Source organism: Lathamus discolor, chromosome 3, assembly GCF_037157495.1.
Source record: "Lathamus discolor isolate bLatDis1 chromosome 3, bLatDis1.hap1, whole genome shotgun sequence".
NCBI lineage: Eukaryota > Metazoa > Chordata > Aves > Psittaciformes > Psittacidae > Lathamus > Lathamus discolor.
In genome coordinates this window covers 4,110,745-4,131,343 of record NC_088886.1, presented here as the reverse complement: position 1 = coordinate 4,131,343, position 20,599 = coordinate 4,110,745, and the positions used below count along the sequence as shown (strand labels likewise).

General features: G+C 42.0%; 1 protein-coding gene across 10 annotated transcripts in view; it reads left to right on the top strand.

Annotated features, from left to right (window-relative positions):
• The window catches only part of NFIA (nuclear factor I A), a 255,928-nt gene that overhangs the window by 179,341 nt on the left and 55,988 nt on the right, over positions 1-20,599 (top strand). For 4 of the 10 annotated variants that reach the window (XM_065673199.1, XM_065673200.1, XM_065673198.1 and 1 more), the window contains 2 exons: positions 12,677-12,763; positions 13,820-13,858. The exons of 5 other annotated variants lie outside the window; for them this stretch is intronic. In XM_065673199.1, the coding sequence (XP_065529271.1) occupies positions 12,677-12,763; positions 13,820-13,858 (126 nt within the window). The remainder of the gene's footprint in view (positions 1-12,676; positions 12,764-13,819; positions 13,859-20,599) is intronic. One more of the 10 variants, XM_065673201.1, reaches the window with a different exon arrangement.

Below are 20,599 nucleotides of genomic sequence, written 5' to 3'. Positions count from 1 at the left end.
GTAACTTCCTAGAAAGGAAATATGAAATGGAATATGTGAGCTCCTCTTAGAGAAAGAGCGCACTCAGGCAGAGGGTTATTTACCGCCAGCCGTGACTAGTCGCTCTACATCTGTCTCCATTTTTTTCTCTTGAACAAATTCCCTTTTTGGATACTTTCTTCCTGCTTTGCTTCCCTGTGATTGCCCCTGTAAGTGGTCTTTGGAGGGCAGGCTGTATACTCAGAGCATATGTGCAAACTGGCAGGAGAACAGAAGAGGACAAAACCACTCTGTGTGCTATTTAGATTAGGCAGTGGATGCTTCCCCTGTGCCTACTCTTGGGGTCTCCGTTGCATGCAGAATAGAAGCTGCACCTATTGTCCATCCAAAGTCCTTTCTCTGCACTTTTACATCCCAGGCCCCTGGGTCTCGGAGCACCCTGACATCTGTCTCATGTGGAGATTTAGTTGGGTGCTTCACCCACCAGTAACATGACCTTTCCATTCGTGGCATTTCAGACCCATAATCACAAGCAGAGGACATGTAGCACTCTCCGTATACGTCAGACGTGACAGCCAAAGCAAAATCCAGCATTAATTCCATGTTCGTTATACTGTACTCCTTGAGTCTCACATCCATTTACCTGCACTCGAAAGCTCCTGGGGAGCTCTCAGGCCTAAAAAGGCTGCAGTCTGCCAGAAAAGATGAATTTCCTTTCACAACAGGAAGGCTTAGGAAGTAAAACAAAGCAGGCATGTAGTAAATTACTTCTGCTTTTCAAATACCTTTTGCGGTATCATCCTTACCATTACTTTATCTCAGCACTTTCAGTACATAACTCTTGTTAACTGAGAAGAAGGGCAAGAGAGGATAAAGACGATGTTGGTAAGAAAATAAGGCAACACCACACTGTCTTTGAACTCATGCACAAAGCTGGCCTGTGTTCAGTTCTGTGGCAGCTCTGCTTGTAATGGAGGTAAGCCATAATTACAGGTATATGTTTTTTAATTCCATAATAAGAGAAGATTGAGTTAATCAGTATTCCACTTACGCATTTTTTAATGCATTCTTTTGATTCAGTCCAGGAGTAAAGTTCACATTGTGCTCTCTCATGTTGTAGTGTAGCATATGGATGGTGTTTGTCAATTCTGCTTCTATTGTATTTCTACAGCGTGGCATGGAAAAAATGTTTAAGATTCACATTCAGAGTATCCTGTTAGTTTCTCTACTTAGATCTTCCTGGTATTTGTATTTCCACATGTTAGCTTGGTCCCTAGAAGACCATAATCCCAGGAAAGGTACGTGTTTGTACTCCTTGCGCTTCTTGAGATATCTGAAGGGACAATTAGCTCTGCTTCCATTGTGGTCTTGACCAACTTACAGCCCTTCACCCATCTGTGAAATGGGTGGGGGTCTGTGGTCCTTCTGCTGAAAGGCTGGTGGGGCTTTTCATATCGTGGCCATCCACCTTCCCTTGCCCCAGCTCCACCCCGGCTGTGCTGCTGCTGGTCACGCTGTGCTCAGCTTTTGTGTGTCTTCACCTTGAAAACCCCAGGAACCAAATGAGCCTTTCAGTGCAGAAACCTTAAGGAATTAGCAATAACACTTGCACTGCATGACTGAAAGATGTATTTACAGTTCCAGGGGCTTATGGAGTTGATAATATTATATGAACCTGCAGTAAGCTAGAGAGTTAGACTGCTGGACACGTCTTTGGTAGTAAAGATGCTATTAAAGTCAGCCTCATGATTGCTCACTACACCACTCAGCTAGTGCTGCTCGTTCTCATGTCACCATCTATGGGACTGTCTGAAAATAATTTCTGAGCAATTTCTATGCAGCTGAGGAGCTGAGATCTTATTTTGGAATATTTCCCTTGCAGTGGCAGTGACCTCTAACTCAACGGTACCGTGTCCCTCCCCGTTGGTGGTTATAGAACAACCACATGCAGGCAGCTGGTCCAAACCCTTGTTTTAATAACCCTTGTCTTAAATCTGGCATGGGCTTTCTTTTTAGCAGATTCTCAGCACGCAAGAAAACTCTTTCTCCATGTTTACTAAGAAACTTTTATTTATGCCTTACACATCAGCAAGGCTCATTCAGGCATGGATCAGATGACCACAAGACTTTGTTTTCAAAGTCTGTTCAGAATTATTTCTTGGAAATATGAGAGAAAGTGGTATAAGGGAGATCCTGGATTGTGTTCTTTATGCATTCTTGATGTCCTAAACGCAGTTGTTGCCTGGCACTACACCTAGAAGATAAAATATATATAGTATGTCCCAGCATCAGTGATGCAGGCTGCATCTGATCTGTCCTCAGGCAAAAGGTCTATGGGCTCATTGAAAGACTTGACACCACACACTAGCTCATTGCTCAGGGAAGTTTCCAGTGATTGTATTACATTACTGCCAATGATTCAAGGGACTGACCGTAGAAAATATGATGAAAAACATGAGAACCATGTATTATTCAAAATAAGGAATAGAAAAATAGTCTCTTCTTACTGGGAAAACATTCAACTTCAGACCTGGAGTATTCAATATCAAATAATTCTCTGGCACTACTTTTCAGTGACTTGCTGTAGTGGGCAGTTTTCACTGGATCGTAACCAGACGCAGGAATTTCATGATCGTAATTAATTCCCCTAAGCTGAACTCTTCGGATGCTCAAACACCTATTTAAGAAAGACAAAACCAAGGAAACTTCTCTCTTCCTTAGACCAGAGGAGGTCTACATCCAGGATCCCTGCCAATTACATTTACGCAGTGTTTCCCAGGTGTGACATTGTCTTGCCCTCCAATTCTCAGTGTGTAAAGTCAGGCAGCACACTCACATAGCCATTAAGATTGTACCTGCCTTTGCAGCAGCTTCATTACGTACCTTGACACATCTATCAGCAGGCACCAGTGCCATTTTTTCCTCCATTGAACTTAATATCTTAAGACAGTGGGAACATTTCACAACCAGATCGACCTCTGGCCCACAGCATAGTTTGGCTTTTTGAATGGGAGGTCAGAAGCAGATCATATTTCTCTGGTGGCCAGAGCATTTTGGTTTATAGCAGAGAGAATTTCATCAGGCTAATTTGTGCTGTTCAGTTGAAGAGATGCCATTGACATTCAGGGCCAGGCTGGACGTGGTTCTGGGCAACCTAATCTAGTTGAAGATGTCCCTGCTCATTGCTGGGGGTTGGACTAGATGACTTTTGAAGGTCCCTTCCAACCCAAACTGTTCTATGAGTGGTACAGCAGACACAACCTATTGCCTCCCAGATTCAGGCAAACTTCCGCTGTTCCTTTTCTTTGAAGAATATCTGAGCTTTGTTAGACTGCACGCTGTGACTAGGACTCCTCCTCCCATTCATCCCATTTCCCTGTTCCCATTCAGACCCGTACTTCTTCTCATCTCCAAGACTTTATGCAGTTTCCCACATTTCTGCCCACTCTTTCAGAGTCTTCCAATATCCTTGTTCTTTCTGCCAAGCTGAGAAGCAGAGCGTGCTTGGGCCTGTGCTACCTTTCATGCTTCCGTTACTGGTACGTGGAGTTAAACATGGCCCCATGTGCATGCTGCACCCGAAAAAGTTGGCTTCAGGTGAACAGGTAGATGCCTGAAGCCAAACGTACGATGGGATCATACTTCAAGGAACTCCAGCAACTGTAAAATACAGAGCTTTCCTTAAATGTCTTTTTACCTTCGTAGACTCCATGTGTTCCTTTATCTCTGCTCTCTGCATTACAGTATCCCATCAAAACACAAGCTGCCCAGTGGTTTACGAGAGCATAAGATTTCTCTTTTCTTCTAAGAGCAATAACACTTATCAACTTCTACTGAAATACCATATCAGCTCCTTGTCACTGGCAGTCTACAGTTCCTGCCGCTAAAAGTTTAATGCATTTACAGGAGCACTTAGGCATCAAGACTTTGATATCACAATCTGTTAGTCACAGGTGCTGCATGATAGGTTTGTGTTAGCACATTATAGATCTTTTATCAGATACTGCACAAAATGTGTGTGTTTCTCTGCCAGGCAATCAGAATCAGCCTGCTGCATAGTTGATGAGTTACCAATATACGTTGTTGTTTATTTTAAACAGAACTTTTCCAGAACTGCACCTTAATGGATAACTTCAACCCTAATTGGGTGAGGCCAGCGAAGATCAAGAACTTATTGTGAGCCAGGAAAAACGCAGCAGGTCAATAGTGGCCCTTTGAGCATTGTCAGTCTTCTGCAACAGCATTCATCAAGTGAAATGATTAACACTACTCATTTGCTCTAACAGACATAGTCATTTTGACAGCAAATTACCACTGGATCAATAGCTCAGCTTTTCTTTGGCAATTCACATAGTAGCATGAGACCTGTGACAACATGCCATGCTGCTGGCATTGCTGTCTCAAAATCATGGAAGGAAGTTAGGGGGAAGAACAGCTGATTAAAAAGTCAGATCAGATTGAAATGCCCTGGATGTTTTCACATCCCTCAAAGGCTCTTTTTTTTCCAGACACTAGACAACACAACAAACTTGGCCCTGAAATGCAGCCTAAACTGTACTTTCCATTTTTAATAAAATTAATAATCCCAAGCAAGTTTTAGAGCACATGCCTCAGCTTTGCTGTAATCCCCTGAGGAAAACATCCCTTCAGTATGGTCCCGGAGAAGTCGGTCAGTCAATGTTGTGGCTCTGCTCCCCGCATCCAATTCCAGATGTCAGGAAATGCATCATTTAAAAACGGGTATGGAGCTGTAGGAGATCTGAGTTAAAAAATACAGAAACTGTTTCACTTCAGATACCAAAATAAAGCTGTTTTTTCACATCCGTACTATTTTCACTGACTTCAATGACCAAGTTACAAGCAGGTCTTCTGTGCGCTGTGACAGCCATAAGATCACCTGAGCTATTCCTGTCTCCGTGCACAATTAGCACCATCTAAATAATTTTTCAGATTGATAGGAAAGATTTAGTGCATGGAAAACTAGTCCCTTACAAAGGTCGGAACAGTGTTTCTTGGTGACAGTGGGATTCCTGTGATGGAAGTGCTGTATTGGTAGTCCATGGACCTAAGGTTCTTCAGACGTCATTGCTGGCTGAGCCATATTCTACCATCCATTCTGCTGAAAATACACTCATAAAGCAAAGACACTGATCTGGTTTGTGCTTCCCTTTGGACACCAAGTGAAAACGATAAGCTTCCTGGCACTGGGACAAAAGCAGACACTTTCTACTTCCTCTCAGAGGTGAGCTCTGAAGGACAGAAGCACCCTCTGAATATGGCTGTGAATTTCTTGCTGATTTGGAGTCTGTCAAACATGAATCTTTGTGAGCTCCAGACAGGTCTCCTCCAATGCGGTTATCCTTGAAGATCATCTGATAGTGTGGCATGGGGCTGTTTAATTGCAAAATGGGACGAAGCACATTGGAAGTATTGTACCTGTCTTCCAAAAGTTGAACTAGTTTTCTTGTTTGCTTCTGGGACCAATTCAGGATGTAGACTTGGATCTATAAAGTCTTCTATAGATTAGATCTGGGTTAGGAAATGGACTACATTCCTTTGATGTGCTGTCTTAGCAGTTGAGATCAGCAGACTTGATTTTTCTAATGTGTTTGGGAAGCAGAAGCAATATTTTATCTCCTGTGGTATGCTGCTGGTACAGAAATGTTCAGGCTTATTCATTCTTCAGGACATAGGAAAAGTCTTCATCACCTGTGTAGGCAGTCATGGGAAAGGACACACTGCAAAGACCGAACTCTATTTTTTGGGGAGGCAGCTGGAAAATATTAGTAGTTTTCAGAGCCAATATACAGTACATATTGAGAGCCAGTAAATGATGCGTATTATTGCAAATTCCTTTGCACTTCTGCATTTTATAAAACAGATAACTAAAATACTCACCTAGCCAGATCAGGCCCCCACAGAATGCACTTTTCCAAGTAGAGACACAAACCAAAAACCCAGAGCAGGACACACATTAGCCAAATAGCAGTTGAAACAAATGGTTTTAGGATCACTGAGTGAGGACCGTGACCTCCTTTTGCATCAGTCAAGGCAACTGTGAAACTTTGTGAAAGAAGCTCACCACAAAACAGATGCTGGGCTATCTTAGGTAAATAAATTACCAAAAAATAATAATAAAAACCTCCCCTGCACATTTTACAAAGCACAGCTGTGTAAATACTGCATGAGACAGGGGAGAGGAGGAGAGATGTAACATACACCCTTTTCTATGCAGAAGTTCTGCTCTCGCCACTGTTTATTAACATTCCCAGTACAAGCATCACTCCACTGCGTTGCACACAGTGCGGCTACTGTACGGCGTGCACATGGTTTGATCTGTGCTTTAGAGGAGAAAACAGGCTTAATTTTAAAGGAAACACTTTCACACAAAGTTAAAATGTGCAATGAGAGGTGTTAGGGGACGTAGAGAGGATGGTACAGGACTGGGAACAGGAAACAGACCATCTTACATCTCTTTTTGCATTTCCTTTCCCACACTGTGTCTGCCACACTGACTCCTGGCTCTCCACAAGATCTTTATTTCATTGAGCTGGATACCTACTGCAGTTTTCCCGTTTCTCAGCTGCCAGGCACAGCACATTCCAGCCTACAAAAACTGTGGATCTGCCCACAGAGAATTAAAAATGGCTCTTCTGAGCTAGACTGAAGGCTTGCCTGGTCCAGTGCGCTGCTGTCTGTGACAAGAGCTGGTAGCGGACACTTAAGGAAAGAATACAGCAGCAGGACAGGCATCCAGTGATGCTTTTCAGAGCACAGCCACACGGATTTTGGCAGCAAACAGCTTGGTTTCATGAGCCAGAGGCTCCGTTCATATCTTTGTGTTTGACAGCCTTCAGTGGACTTCTGTTCTTGGAGACATGCTCGGATGTTTTTAGCCCATTCTTTATTTTGCCCTCCACAACATCCCAAGCCAGTGAGTTCCAGTTTTACTCAGTGCTGTGTAAGGAAGATCTTAGGCAGAAGCTCTTCCCTGTGAGGGTGCTGAGGCGCTGGCACAGGGTGCCCAGAGAAGCTGTGGCTGCCCCATCCCTGGCAGTGCTCAAGGCCGGGTTGGACACAGGGGCTTGGAGCAAGCTGCTCCAGTGGAAGGGGTCCCTGCCCGTGGCAGGGGTTGGACCTGGATGGGCTTTAAGGTCCCTTATAGCATAAAACATCCAGTGATTCTATGAAGAAACAATTCTGTTACCTGTTGCCTGATCATTTTGCTTGATGTTCCTTAGTGGTTTTATTACTGCCAGAGATAGTGAATTAAACATTCCCTGGTTACCTTCTTTACTTTCACGTTATGTGCTGCCCGAACGCGTTGACTGCAGCAGTCAGTGAGCACAGGAAACCAGAGAAATCTGTCTAGCAGCCTGTTAGTTCAGGTAACAATTTGGCTGAGTGGCTGCAGAGCCATTCCATACCTCCAGGAATGTCTGTGTGCTGTGATAGCAGCTGTGTTGTTCCCCCAAAGTGGATAGTCTGCAACCTTGACCCATAACCCCAGAGCTTATGGCATGAATCCAGTGCGACCCCGACAGCTGAGCCTGGCTGGAGTGACTGTAAGCCTAAATAAGGGATGCTGCTTAAGTATTCTTAATTTCCCTTCATTTTTCAGCTCAACAAAAACTTAAAGTACAGCAGGGTCTTCATCTAGTGTGCATACTGACTAGAGATCTATTCTGATTTCACTGGTTTCTTGCTCAGTGGAGCGCAGGTAATCCATAGCATCCTCCACCTCTGCTTGCCCAGCCCATGGTCCTAGTGAGATCATCCTTTCTGCTATTCTCTTACATCAACGGTTGCTGCTATTTTTAGTGTGATGCACACCAAAAAGCAGAACATAAGAGATCCCTTTGCTAAAATTAGCTGGAAAATTATAGGCTGTTTTAGTGGTTTGTGCATAGCCTTCATTTGCCTCGCTGGGATTTGTGTGCAGATCTTCGAGCCCCTGAAAACCACCAAAGTGAGATGGTACCTGCAGTCCTCATGTCCAAGTGCTTTTGGAAAGAATGGGACTATTTTATATCAGCAAAGGCTGGAGGCAAAGTGTTAAGTTCCACCTATAGGAGGGAAATACTTAGAGTAAGGATTTACAATCAGTGAGACTTGAGAAATATGAATGTATAGATTATCTTTCTTTGTACTTAGTGGAACATCCCGTTTTATTACAGCAGCCCACGTTTGTCTCCAGGAGTATTATCTGTGATGCAGCACACTAATGCACTACCTTGCTCTGAACAGGAGAAACCACTTTGGATGTAGTCCAGATTTAACCCTGTCTTAGGGCTTGCCTTTACTATTAGCCAAAATAACAGCAAATTATAACTAAAGCATCGTCCCAGCTCTTCCTTCGAACTTGGCCAATGCTAGGTGTGAGGTGCAGCTTTAAGCAAAGGGTAATGGTCATTCCCACTTGTTTCATGACTCCTCTGCCTCACTCTGCCCTTCATCTCTTTTCTGTTCCTTGAATGAAACTGCTCTAACACCTGATCTAAGTGCGCTATGCAAGGAGCTGCTTCTGACTGTCAAAGTTAAAGTTTGACATCTGACATCAAACTGATTCCTGCAGAGTCCTGTCATCCAGGAGGAGCTGCAGGTTCTGGCCATTTGGGGATTTTAAAACTTAAAGGATCTCCCAAACAGTTGTATTTCTTGTGCAAATCCCTACCTAAATGGGAATTTATAAGTATTAAATAAGTGCTTGCCCTCTTTAAATTTGTTTAACCTTTTTGGTTAAAACATTGTCATCTAAACCCCCAATAATCTGGGGGGGACAGGTTTTTAAGAGAGCAAGGCAGTCTTACAAACAACATTTCTTCCGTGTCTTGTCAACTATGGTGCTGTTGTGATTTTACAGTGCTATTTCTTTACTCTTGCAGGAGTGTTCTCTTTAACATTATGTGGAAAACCCTGACCAAAACCTGGCGCTAAATTCAGAGTAAACAGTGGCAGTGACTGAATAGAAACCCGATGTCAAATATACAACCGCCCTGGGAAAGTCAAAATGCGTTGCTTTCTCATCTCTTCCAGTTGTTGCCTTCTTAAGTGTATTATTCATAAAATTAGCGATTTAAAAATGCATAGAAACATTATTTTTTATATTCATTGCATCACTCGGAAAAAAAAAATGGTTAAAAATCGATTTGCTGGCCTCTTGGGGAAATGCTGTAATGTTTTTGGCTGTCTCCTACTTTCTGCTGCCAGCTAAAAGTACCATCTGGCTTGTTTAGGGCCTTTTTCCATATCAGGTGCTTCCAAAATTCTCCCCAACCAGAGGATTGTTTCATTGGGTTGCTTTGCCTGCTGAGGCATGTGTCCTGGGCTGGGAATCCTACTGCTTCTGTTCCCTGCCATCTTGCTGACGGTGGTGTGTGTATGTTTGGGCACAGATCTTGCTGCCTCTCTCCCGAGGACATTTGCATCATTGTCAGCTGCACATATTAAATTGATATGCAGGGCTCAGAAACACGTATCCCGCCTTTTGTCCCTTTGTTTGTGCAATTGTTGTGGTTTTAATTCTTCTTTGACACCTGGAATATCACAAAGCTGCTGATAATCTGTTGGCTACTAAGGGAAATGACATTGATAGAAGGATAATGTGTGTCAGACTTATATCTAGATAATTGCCGGCACACCCCAAACCCTTGCAGCTCAGGGAATGAATATCCTAAATCCATTATTAATTTGGAGAGTCATATGTGGCAGTTGGCTGCGGTGTCATCCTCTCGCTGCAAGAGTCACTTGCAAGGGATTTTAAAAGCCAGTTTTGGTTAATTCTGCGTTGCTGTGTCGAGTTATGCCTTGTAGGAGTCCATTTGGGTACGTTCTTGCTGCCATTTCGTGGCAGTGTGAGGAGCTGTAACAAAATGGGGTTGGTGTCCTAACTCCTCACTGAAAGAAGCTTCCCATGTGTCTTCTGCATGGGCATCAAGTACCAAGGAGATAAGAAGTGATTCACTATACGTGGTACCAATTGAGGGTGACACCTCCTCCTCAGGATCCTTTGTTTTTCAAATGTGCTGTTTTACTTAGAAATAGAAATCTACCCCTCAAAAGGATTTATGAGTGGATTTGGAGTATTGTAGTTGCTAAGTATAGACTTTTGATGTGATCATTTGGAAAGATGGAGCGTGTTTTGAAATAGATTCTGCCATAAGCTGTCTTGTCCTATTTCCAAAATGATCTGTGCCATACACTGCTGACTTTTCCTGTCCATCCATTAAAAAGTGAATTATGAAGAGTGCTGAGACTTTGAAACAGACAGTAGTTTAACCTTGTTAGTAAATACCAGGTAGCTGGTATATACTGCTAGAATGTGACATCACAGCCTTTCTCTTCTATAGAGCCTTATGAAATGATCTTGTTACTATATAAACTGCCTTTGCTGTGTGCATTCTTCCAGAGGTTTATTGTTCTTTCTATGTTGGCACAGTAGCATGACTCTGAAGAGGCAGCTCACAACGTGGTGAATTGTAAAGGCTTGGGAGATGGCCATATCTGGTTTTCAGCGAAGGAATGAAAACTCGCCTTACATTTTCCTTTTTTGTTGCTGTTTCCTAAGGTATCAAAAGTTTGAAGAGATGAGCTGAAATGCAAAGGAACAAATAACTAAAGACTGGATGGGAAGTAGTGCCTCAGAGTGCTGACTTTGTTTCTTTGCTTGTTACCCCCAAAAAGCTTAGTATTTGAAGTACAAGTTAATACTCCAATCAAATAAACCTGGTTTGTGAAGCAGCGAGCTACTTGAGCTCTATCACACATTATTCATTTAGTTTTGCGTGAGTGCAATAAAAATTTTACAAGCTGTAATCTTGTTCTTTTAATAGAGAGAAAACTATGCAGAATATGTTGCTTAGAGTATTAGATAAGCTACAGTGTGTTAATCAAATATTTTCGTGATATGAGGGCAGTTGAGAAAACAGTACAATTTTTGCTAATGGCACTGGTAAGTAAACGGATCTATCATTACATTGTCATGAAAAGTGACATTGAGCAGAAACACCCTGCCAATCCCTAGAAGATAAGTATTTAATGTAATTAGACAGACACTGTCTCCTTTGTTGAACGTAGCATTAATCACCCAGAGAAGTCCAACTTTATATGAAATGGCTTTTTTTGATATGTCTTTGTATTAGCAACCTTCTTACGTGGTTTTGTCATGATGATCTATTTGAAGAAGTGACTGCTGTAGCTCTACAGTTTTCCTCATGACATACCTTGCTGTTCTGTGTTCCATAATCTTATTTTCTATTATTATTTAGCAACGTTACATTATATAGCTGTGACTTGTTTCTGAGTGTAGAAACCCACAGGCATTTGGAACTGAACCTCTTTGAAACAGTTAATAATGCATTCAACTTCTGAGACATTAAAGCAACGCAAATAGCTCCCATTATGTTCTCCAATTCTTCCTATGTGGTGTTAGCACAGGTTCGTCGGAATGGCATAAGCAAAATGTTTCTTGCCTCAAATGCTAGTTCATAAAATCACACAAAAAATAGAAAGAACTTGTATGAAAATCTCATTGTTAAATTGATGAAAAATGTTGCCCCCTTCCAGAACTCATTGGCACTACAGACTCCTCTTTTTTTTCCTTCTCCTCTGTTGCTTGTAATTTGTACTGTGAAATGCTGTCTGGTTATGAACTGGTATCAATTTAAATCAGCGCACAGCTGCGTCTTCCCACCTTCTCAGTGGTGCAGAGGGCTTTGAAGCGAAAGAATAGGGTTTAGTCAACGATGACAGCGGACTTCACCGGCTAACAGGTGGAGGTCAAGTCGGTTTATTTGTTGGGATGAACAGAGTGCAGAGATGAAAAATCTTTGCCATAATAAGGTTTAGGAGGAAAATGCTGACTAGTCTAAGCTTTGATTCCAGCTGACAGATCCTTTTCTAGTGTTCATTACTTGATTTCACAGTTCAGGCAATTTTAAGAGGCTTAAAATGATATTTCTGCTCTCCTCTCTAAAACTTTTCGATCACTTTCTAATTTTTTTTGCTTTAAGTAAAGTTTACAGGGACTCCCTAATAGCCACTCCTGCCTTTAAAAGTCAAGATGCCATCAAAAACAGAAGGATAAGCTTTTATTTTAGACCCTTACTTTTACCGATTCTTTTGAAAATGAAGTAAAAAGAATTCACACCAATTTGGTTATAAAATGAAAACTTTAGAAAAACAAAACTCCCCTGAAAAGTGGATGGTTAAAGAAAAGCACAGTGCTTAAGAAGTCACTGTTCCAGTCTGGGCATACGGGGTTTTATGTGCCTGGTAGTGTTAATGAAGCTACGCCAGCCCAGTGTGCTCAGTTTCAATCACCAAGTGCCGGTGAGCCATGCTCCATCCTGAAAGGGAGTCACAGCAAGACCCCAGCTAATCAGAGCAGAACGTCCTGACATTGTGTGCCGGTGCTGCCACTGCCATGACCTGTCGGCATCGTTGCAGATCAAATGCAGCATCACAAAGGGATTTCAGGGCTGTGAGTGTGCGAGTCCCTCCTAGGTTAGAATCCTGCCCTTCTCCTGTGCCAGCTGCTGGGAGGGGAAGGCAGGCATTTCTCCTTTCCCACCCTTTTTCTTCCACCACCACCACCTGCTTCCTACCTGCTGGAGTGGGCAGAATAGGATTATCTTTAGCCATTTGCTAAAATCTTCCCCCTCAGACTTTCTATTACTTCTGCATTCATTCTTTGCAGGAAGAGGAAACTCACTGGTCAAACCCTTGGACACCAGAATAGTTGCATGCAGTTTCCCAGGGAGCCAGATAGCTCTAAAGCTTCCCAGTGAGTGACAGTTTCTCTCTTCTATTCTTCTGAAACATGTGTTTTACACATATACTGAAAAATGTTAATATCAATTTACAGCCAGATTCCTGCTTTTTTAAAAACAAATATATATATATATATATATCAAATCTCCCGAAGTATTTACACTTAGAGCACCTCAGCACACATAGCACTTTTTTAATGCAGGAAAAAGTGTTGGATGCTCTTATACACATAACATCATTGGGCTTGAAAGCTGTTAGCTCATTCTGAGTTAGTGGCAAGAACAGTGGACTTGCCAGCACCAAACTGTGAAACCTTTTCTGTGTGACTGGTAGAGATCTCATGGGGGTAGAATTCCAAAAAGGGGAGGAGGGGGGTGTGAATCTGTGCATTTGGATTCGAGTACCTTCAATACCATGCTATCAACTTTGTCCTAGAAGCCCTTGAATCACAAATCATTGGAGGCTGGGAGAGTATTTTGGAGAATTACCACTGTATGCTTTCCCTGGTCTTTTTACTCTTTTTCTAGGCATCCCTTAGTTGCCACTGTCAGAGAGAGGATACTGGACTAGGTGGATCCCTGTAATCTGATTTGGCATGGCTATTTTTCTGTGTTCCTAAGCTCATGAGATCAAGTTATGTAGGATTATTTCATAATGCCAGAGCAGCCGTTTCTGAGGTTCGACAAAGCTATCTAGCAAAGTGTCTAATAAAAGAAAAATCCTGTCCCATACTGTAGCTTTCTTGGTCCAGTGAAGCAGCATCCTCACGCATACAAATCTTATCAAGTTGCTTCTGATAGCTCCCTCTGTCCCTTCGTTTTCATAAGCTAAAGTGCCATTTTCCTTTTTACAGCTTAATTGAACCTAAATGCACCCGTTTGCTGCAATGTGGTGTTTTGGTAATTTTACTATTTGCTCGTAACTTTTCCCTTAAGCAAACTGAAAGCTTCCCCCTTATCACTTCACTGGGCCAAGATTTCACACAGTATCCTGCTTGCTACAAAATATGATAGTGTTCTCTCTCACCTTGTTTCTTTTTTCTTCTTTTACTTTCTTTTTATAAAATCAGGATATCTAAGAAACCCCGAACACCGCGGAGCACTACATGGTGGGTGTGCTTATTCAAACAATGCCAATGCTCTTGTTCTCGGTGCATAGACATTTTGTGTTGGTTGGGGGGGATGTACCAGGTGTCCCTCTCGTGTGGGTTCTCTGGTTTCTAGTGAGGAGAGGACTCACGCTGAGCACTTTGCCAGAGTGACAGCACTGGAGGGAGCACTGACATGTTACCTCTGCCCTTCCCATGCCTGTGTTCATGGAACTCGCAGGGAATTTTTCCTCTCTGCCTCTCTGTCAGATGTGTTTTAAATTGCTCAGTAGATGAGAGAGGTGTTGGGCAGATCACACGAGCAGACCTGCAGGCAGCACGGTCATATGCAGCTCCTTTGGAAGTGATGCCAAAGCCAAACTGCTGTGCTCTGCCTTCTCTGCAATGGGAGGGTAATGTATTTTTTCCAGGGGGATTCTTTGTTCCTCCCAGAATCTGGAAACCATTGGGAATGCAGAAAAATGAGGCTGATTTCTCCTATTTGATATCACCTGCCTGAGAGCTGATCCGTTGGGAAGCAGTTTATGTCCCTGCTGCCCGGTGGCCGGTCAGCAGCACCATTCCAGCGGGAGCTCACCAGCCTACAACTGGCAATGGACACTTGCCAGTGAAAGAGCACAGCAGCTGTGGGTCAGCTACAAATGATTTCATGTGTTACAGAGAAATGAGATGACTGTTGAGCCCTGTGACTGTCAAACCTAGGCAGTCATATGGTAAAACGACCCAGAACCGCTGGATAGCAATACATAACAGTTCCATGAGTATACTCTTGACCTATCAAATTCTAAATCCATTTCAGCTTGGTATGATGCACATGAATTCAGTTTGCAACTCTTGCTTTCTTCAGAATAATGTGTAAACTCTTCACCTCAAATTGTGCAGAAATCAGGTGACTTTACAGTGCATGGTAAATTACCTGAGCTATTTTCAATCCTGACCACAGCTCTTTTATTAATTAAAACATATGTTCAGTGGCAGTGTACACCGACTAAGTCTTCAAAACCAATATGAGCACCAAACTTAGTCTTGACATCATAAAAGTCATTTAAAAACATTAGCATGCCGTAACTGATGTCACAGGTTGAAAAAATCTACATATTTCCCCATCTCCATCTCATGCCTTCGGCATTAAGCAGCCATCATTGTTATACATAGCCTGGATAGCCAATGATCTTTTGATGACATGCAAATAATGAGCAAATGATTTTTGAGAAAATAAAGAATAATATAAAAAAAACACAGGGAATCTGACTCCATCCTCTTCAGTTACTAAAATTCCCTTTAGTATCACTTGCAATTTAGCATCCATATGCATCTCAGGAAGATATAGTTGAAACATAAATCTATTCTGGGTCTTTTACTTGCAAAAATATTATACCTCAGCTATAATCATATGCAAAGACTTTTTAGAGGGCTTTGTAAATGCCATCCAAATTTATGATGGCATTTTTTTGCCTTGCAGCTATAGATGTTCCATCCCCAAAGCACCCACATAAAGGTATATTCTCCTATGGATGGCTGCAGTTTGTCCCTGCTGCTATATCTAATCTGCCAAGTGTGCTGAAAAACTCTCAAATACCATTTGAAATGAAACAAGTGCAGTCATGAATTTCAGACGAGACGTCTAAAGACGTCATTGGGAAAAAAAGAAGTTCTTATTACAATACATTTATAAGTGCAAAATGATACTGAAACCAGCATTAAATCAAAGGGAAAACTGAACTGTTACCTTGCTATGTATTACACTTCTGATTAAAGTTTTTAAATGTAAACCCCACTAAATTGTACTTTGAAGAAATAGGTAATGTGTTGAGTACTAGTTCATTATTGAAAGAACCACTTGGGTGACAAAGCAGGGATGCTTTGAGACCTAGAGAGATCTAAAACAATCAGATGATGCTGTAAACACAGACAGAAACAGATAAGGTAATACACTCTATGGGAGCATTGTACCAAATGGTTTAAGGCAGATTTTAATGGCGTAGGATTTACAAGAATGGTGAATATTGTAGCACTTGGTTTTAGAAATCTGTAGGCAAGACTTTCCATCAGGATAAACTGATATTCCTCCTTTGTAAATGGTGCAGTGCTCATTTGCAAAGGACAAATATCAACCTTCTTTTCCCTAAGTGACATCAGGATTTTGATTCTAACTTGAATTATCATTTTTGGCTAAAAATTGCTGAGGAGCCCAAAAGCATTTAAAACCTGAAGCCATTGAATCCATTTAATGCGCCTTTGGCACCTCTCTCTCTCTCAGCCCTTTTTGAACATTCTGGTCCTCATTTTAATCAATCTCTTTTTATTAAGTTCTTTGGCTCATTTACTTGTATGTGCATTTGCTTTATTTTATTTGGAACATTTCTTTTGTAGTGTCTTGAAAAAGAGTTGTGACATTTCTTTTGGAGAGCTTCTTAAGTATCTGGCAGTCACCTATGATACAATGTTGATGGGTACGGATAGATTAGCTCTGTTTTCCTGATGATCTGTCAGATGTCGAGTTCTGAGGAAACTGGTTGTGTGTGTTGGTGATGCATATGCAGTAGTTTGATAAGTGGATAGAAGGGGAGCTTTCGTTTTTCCTCTGTAAAATCACTGTTTATCCACAGCTGGATTTAGTCTTGTGAAGCGAGGTCCTTGCTGGCAGGTAGTTAATCAGTGAACACGGGAACTCAGAACCAACCAGGGGAGCAAGTATCCATTCAGAACATAGAAACTAAAGAGCACTTCATTAGGATGAGTGAAATTCCATCTGCGTTGTATTTTGTGTATACTGGAGCAACTAATACAGTAAACTGATGGATGGCAGTTAGCCTGATCATATCTCAGCTGATGACAAAGTTTGCTGAGCACTAAATAGAACAGACTTACCATGATTGACAGTAGTTTAGCCATCAAAATTCCAAGATGCTTGAAATGAAGAATTCCCCAGGAAAAACAAAAAGAGCAGCTGATCAGCATTTCTGTTGGTAGTGATTTCAATGAAATTGCTGGAATAATTTGCACAGAAGGATGAAAATTCCTTGACAAATTCTTCCCATATATCAGGTTTTATTTTTCCTTCAACAGCCAATTCGTTTTTCTGCATCATCTGTTTGTTCTGCATGTTGTCAAGTTCATGGTCCACCTGGAAATACCTGAGCTTCCGTGATTCCTTTACATAGTGTCCCTTGAGAAGGAAGATCCAGACCATATTTCATTCATAGCTTTCATTATGAAATCTCCATCAGGAATCTAGTGGCAGAGAGCTACTGGGAATATTGGTGTAATTATCCAAAAGTTGTCTCTGGAGGTGAACGTTAGCTGGTCTACCTAATGTGGCTAACTTGAGATGGAGTTATTGTTTAAGATGTGTGCAGTCAGAATAATGGTAGTGGTTAACCAAGTGAGATCGGATGGATATACACATATAGATACAGATAGAGCTATGGATTTGGAAAGAAGGGGGATTGTTCTCCTCTTACACTGCTGTGACTCCATTCACTCCATCAAAGTCAATCCTAATTTCAATGCCTCCATTAGTAAGGTGCATAGGTGTATGGAAAATAGGTTCATAGACGTTTATTTGTTCTGGGAATGCATTCAATCCTCACACATCATTTTCTGGTCCATTTAAATATAAATCAGCCTCATACATGAAAATCTGCAGATCTTTAGCTGTACTCAAGGAAGACTCTTATGTGGTGCGTTTCTAGTACTGGCAAACATAAGGAGGTAGAGGAATTAAACCCATCACAGTGCTCCAGTGCCCCTTAGAAGATGAGGAACATGAAGTATTCCTGTGCATTCACTGATTAAACTTGGGCTGGAGGTTTGCGAAGTGCAGAGTTTTGGAAAGTCTTACTGCGGGACTTCAACATCCGTGCAATGGCTCCAGTAACCAGAGTGTCTCCAGGACAAGGATCCCATTTACGCTTGCATTATGCATTGAGCAGGAGGGTGTGATGCATGATGTGGAATGAACCAAATAACTTGTGTGTTTAGGGAAATGCCAAATTAATGAAAATTCAGAAAGCTCTAATGTTGAAAAGGCACACACAAGATTCCTTGATAGAAATATAATAATGCTGCTAACAGTTTCAAGATTATTGTTGTCTGAATTTTCTGCTTATTGTGTACTGCAGTTAAAATTCTTTTCAACTGAAAAACCAATGTCAAATTAATATTTCCTTTTGGAAAAAAAAACCCAAAGTACACATCTTGTTCCATTTAGCACCATCATGGTCTTTGATCTGGTTCCCTCAGTCCAGTGGAAAAAACAAAACACCAGATCCATGTTAATGGGAACAGGCTAAGACCATATATGTTTGGCATACATGTACTTACAGAATCACATGAACACAAGTACAGTAAGTTCAAGTAACACACCCACTCAGACTTCCATCTGTGTTTTACGCCACCAATCCCTTTATTTTCTTTTTTATTTAGCAATTAACTTTTCCATTTATTCTGTAGTTAAAAGCTGCCACAAAATGAAAATAGACTAAGTCTGATTCTCTTCTCTTGCACTCTAAATAACATTCAGAGGAGACTCAGACCTGAATTAGGAAATCTGTGTTGCCTGAGAGTGCCAGGTGTGACTGTGATTTGGACAACAGTCCTGTACACAGAATAGTAAGAAACACTTTTAAACCCCACCTGGGTTACCCAGCCGTTGTGTTCTGGCTGTTCTTGTTTATTCCTTGCTCGGAGCAGATGGATAGAAAGAGGCAGGGAACGGGGAGGATCCTTGGCTGCTTTCCCTATTCACCGGCCAGCGCAGCTGAGACGGGTTGGGGGATATTGTAATTTGTTGCTGCCCTGCACCAGAGAGGAGATAGAGGAGAGTCAGGACTCAGAGGTGTCCTTATGAGTTGGCACTACCCCGTCCTTGGGGCCACGCGAAGTGCTGAAATCTGGTCTTCAGTGCAGTGGTCCCCAGTATTCATTGGCTCATGGGAACAATGCAGAGGAAAGCCATGCAAGGCAGCAGCATCCTCCCTGGGCTCTGCCCGGGGTACCTTCAGTTTAACTTTTTAATTTCCTGCATCCCTGAGCAACACAGGAGGGGAAGCTGTGGCCTGGGGACCACTAAACGTGTTAAAACTCATTAGGTATGAAACAGAAGACCTTTAAAACTAGCCAAGAGTCTCCAACATGGGTGCCAAAAATTAAACACCTAGTGCCATATTTAGTCATTTATCTTAGTTCCTGCCTCACAGTTGTTAACACACACCAGGGTGTCTCATAGGTGGCCTGATTTTCCTAGGCACCGGGCACCTACGATGCTAACTCAAGTGTTGAGGCTGCTTACCCAAGAGCGGGACTTGTAGTAGCAGCTCGGAATTTTTCTGGGTGATTAAACCAGAGTTCCCTTTGCTCTCACTCTCAACTCCTGAAAGCAGCTTCGATAGAATGACCAGCATTGTAACATATGGCTTAGCAAAGGGGGAAAAAAAGAAAATGAGTATTAGAAATGGATGGACTAAAGAATACGCAGGATATATCAGGCACATTAACCAAACATATGGTGCTAAATGAGATATTTTTTTTAAATTGCAAAAAAATTGACATTCCTGGCAGTCTCAAGGATAATGTGACATGGCTGTGATAAATTTAGAAGAATGGGACATATTTTGGCTTGTTCTTGGAAACCTTTTTCTTGCATGCCGACTGTATTTCTTCTTTTATTAACCCATTCAAAGAATGTTTGAATTTTGCTGCTAGAGCACCATGCTGGCGCAACATAAAATGTGAATGATGCTAATTGCTTTGCACTGCCTAACTTTCTGTCATACCCTCCCCTCTTAAAGGACAAAACATGCTTTGGAAATGAGCTGGCAAGCTCGTCTTATTCTTTCTCTTGGTCAATATTAAGTGATGTAATTAAGCTCCTGTTTGCATATTCTTCTGAACTAGGAAGCAGCCATTTTTGTCTCGAGATCTGATGGATATGATCACTCAAACTAAAATGTGTCATTACAAACCTCAAACAAAATCAAAACATGGTAGAGTTGGACTGCTCCAAACCAATACATTGCAGAAGACTCTGAAATAAAAACAAAGTAGTGATGATAATAATGGCAATCAGAGCCATGATAACAAACAAATATAGCAAAAGTAGGAACCAATTATCAGTGCTTCAGTTTGTCTTCCTGCCTCATCCTTATAAAATCCACCCCCATATGACCATGACACTGCTAAGCATTGCCACAGTGCAAAGTCATCCCTCAGCTTCATTGTAGCCCCTAATGTTCCAGTGTTTGGACACAATCACAGGAACAGATTTAAACCATATTCCACTGTTCTCTCTGCCCCTTCCTCCTTCTGTGGTTTAGATGAGTCAAGCAGTTTTTTCAGCATGGGGGTAAAAGAATAGCTTCTGCACTCTCTCAGAAGCTTTCTTATCTTCCCCATAATCCTGAAGAGCATATGGGGAAAGAAGGAACTTTGTGAGCCATCTGAAACATACTGTGCATAGACTTGGAGATCTTACTCCTTCTACAACCTCCATTGCTGCCCAGGGTACTGGTACTCACGTCCCCTCCTGGATTGCTGCTCATGGGCTGCACACCCATCAGCTCCATGCAGGGCCTTGTGCATCCCCCTAAGTTCTGCACAACCTTGCAGTTAGAGCAGCTCAGTAGCAGGCATATTTTACTGTGATAATCCCTGTGCATCAAGAGTCCTTGTTCTGTCCATGATACTTTGAACTTACAGGGATGAAGCCTGCTATGTTAAAACCATCCTAGGTGACAAACC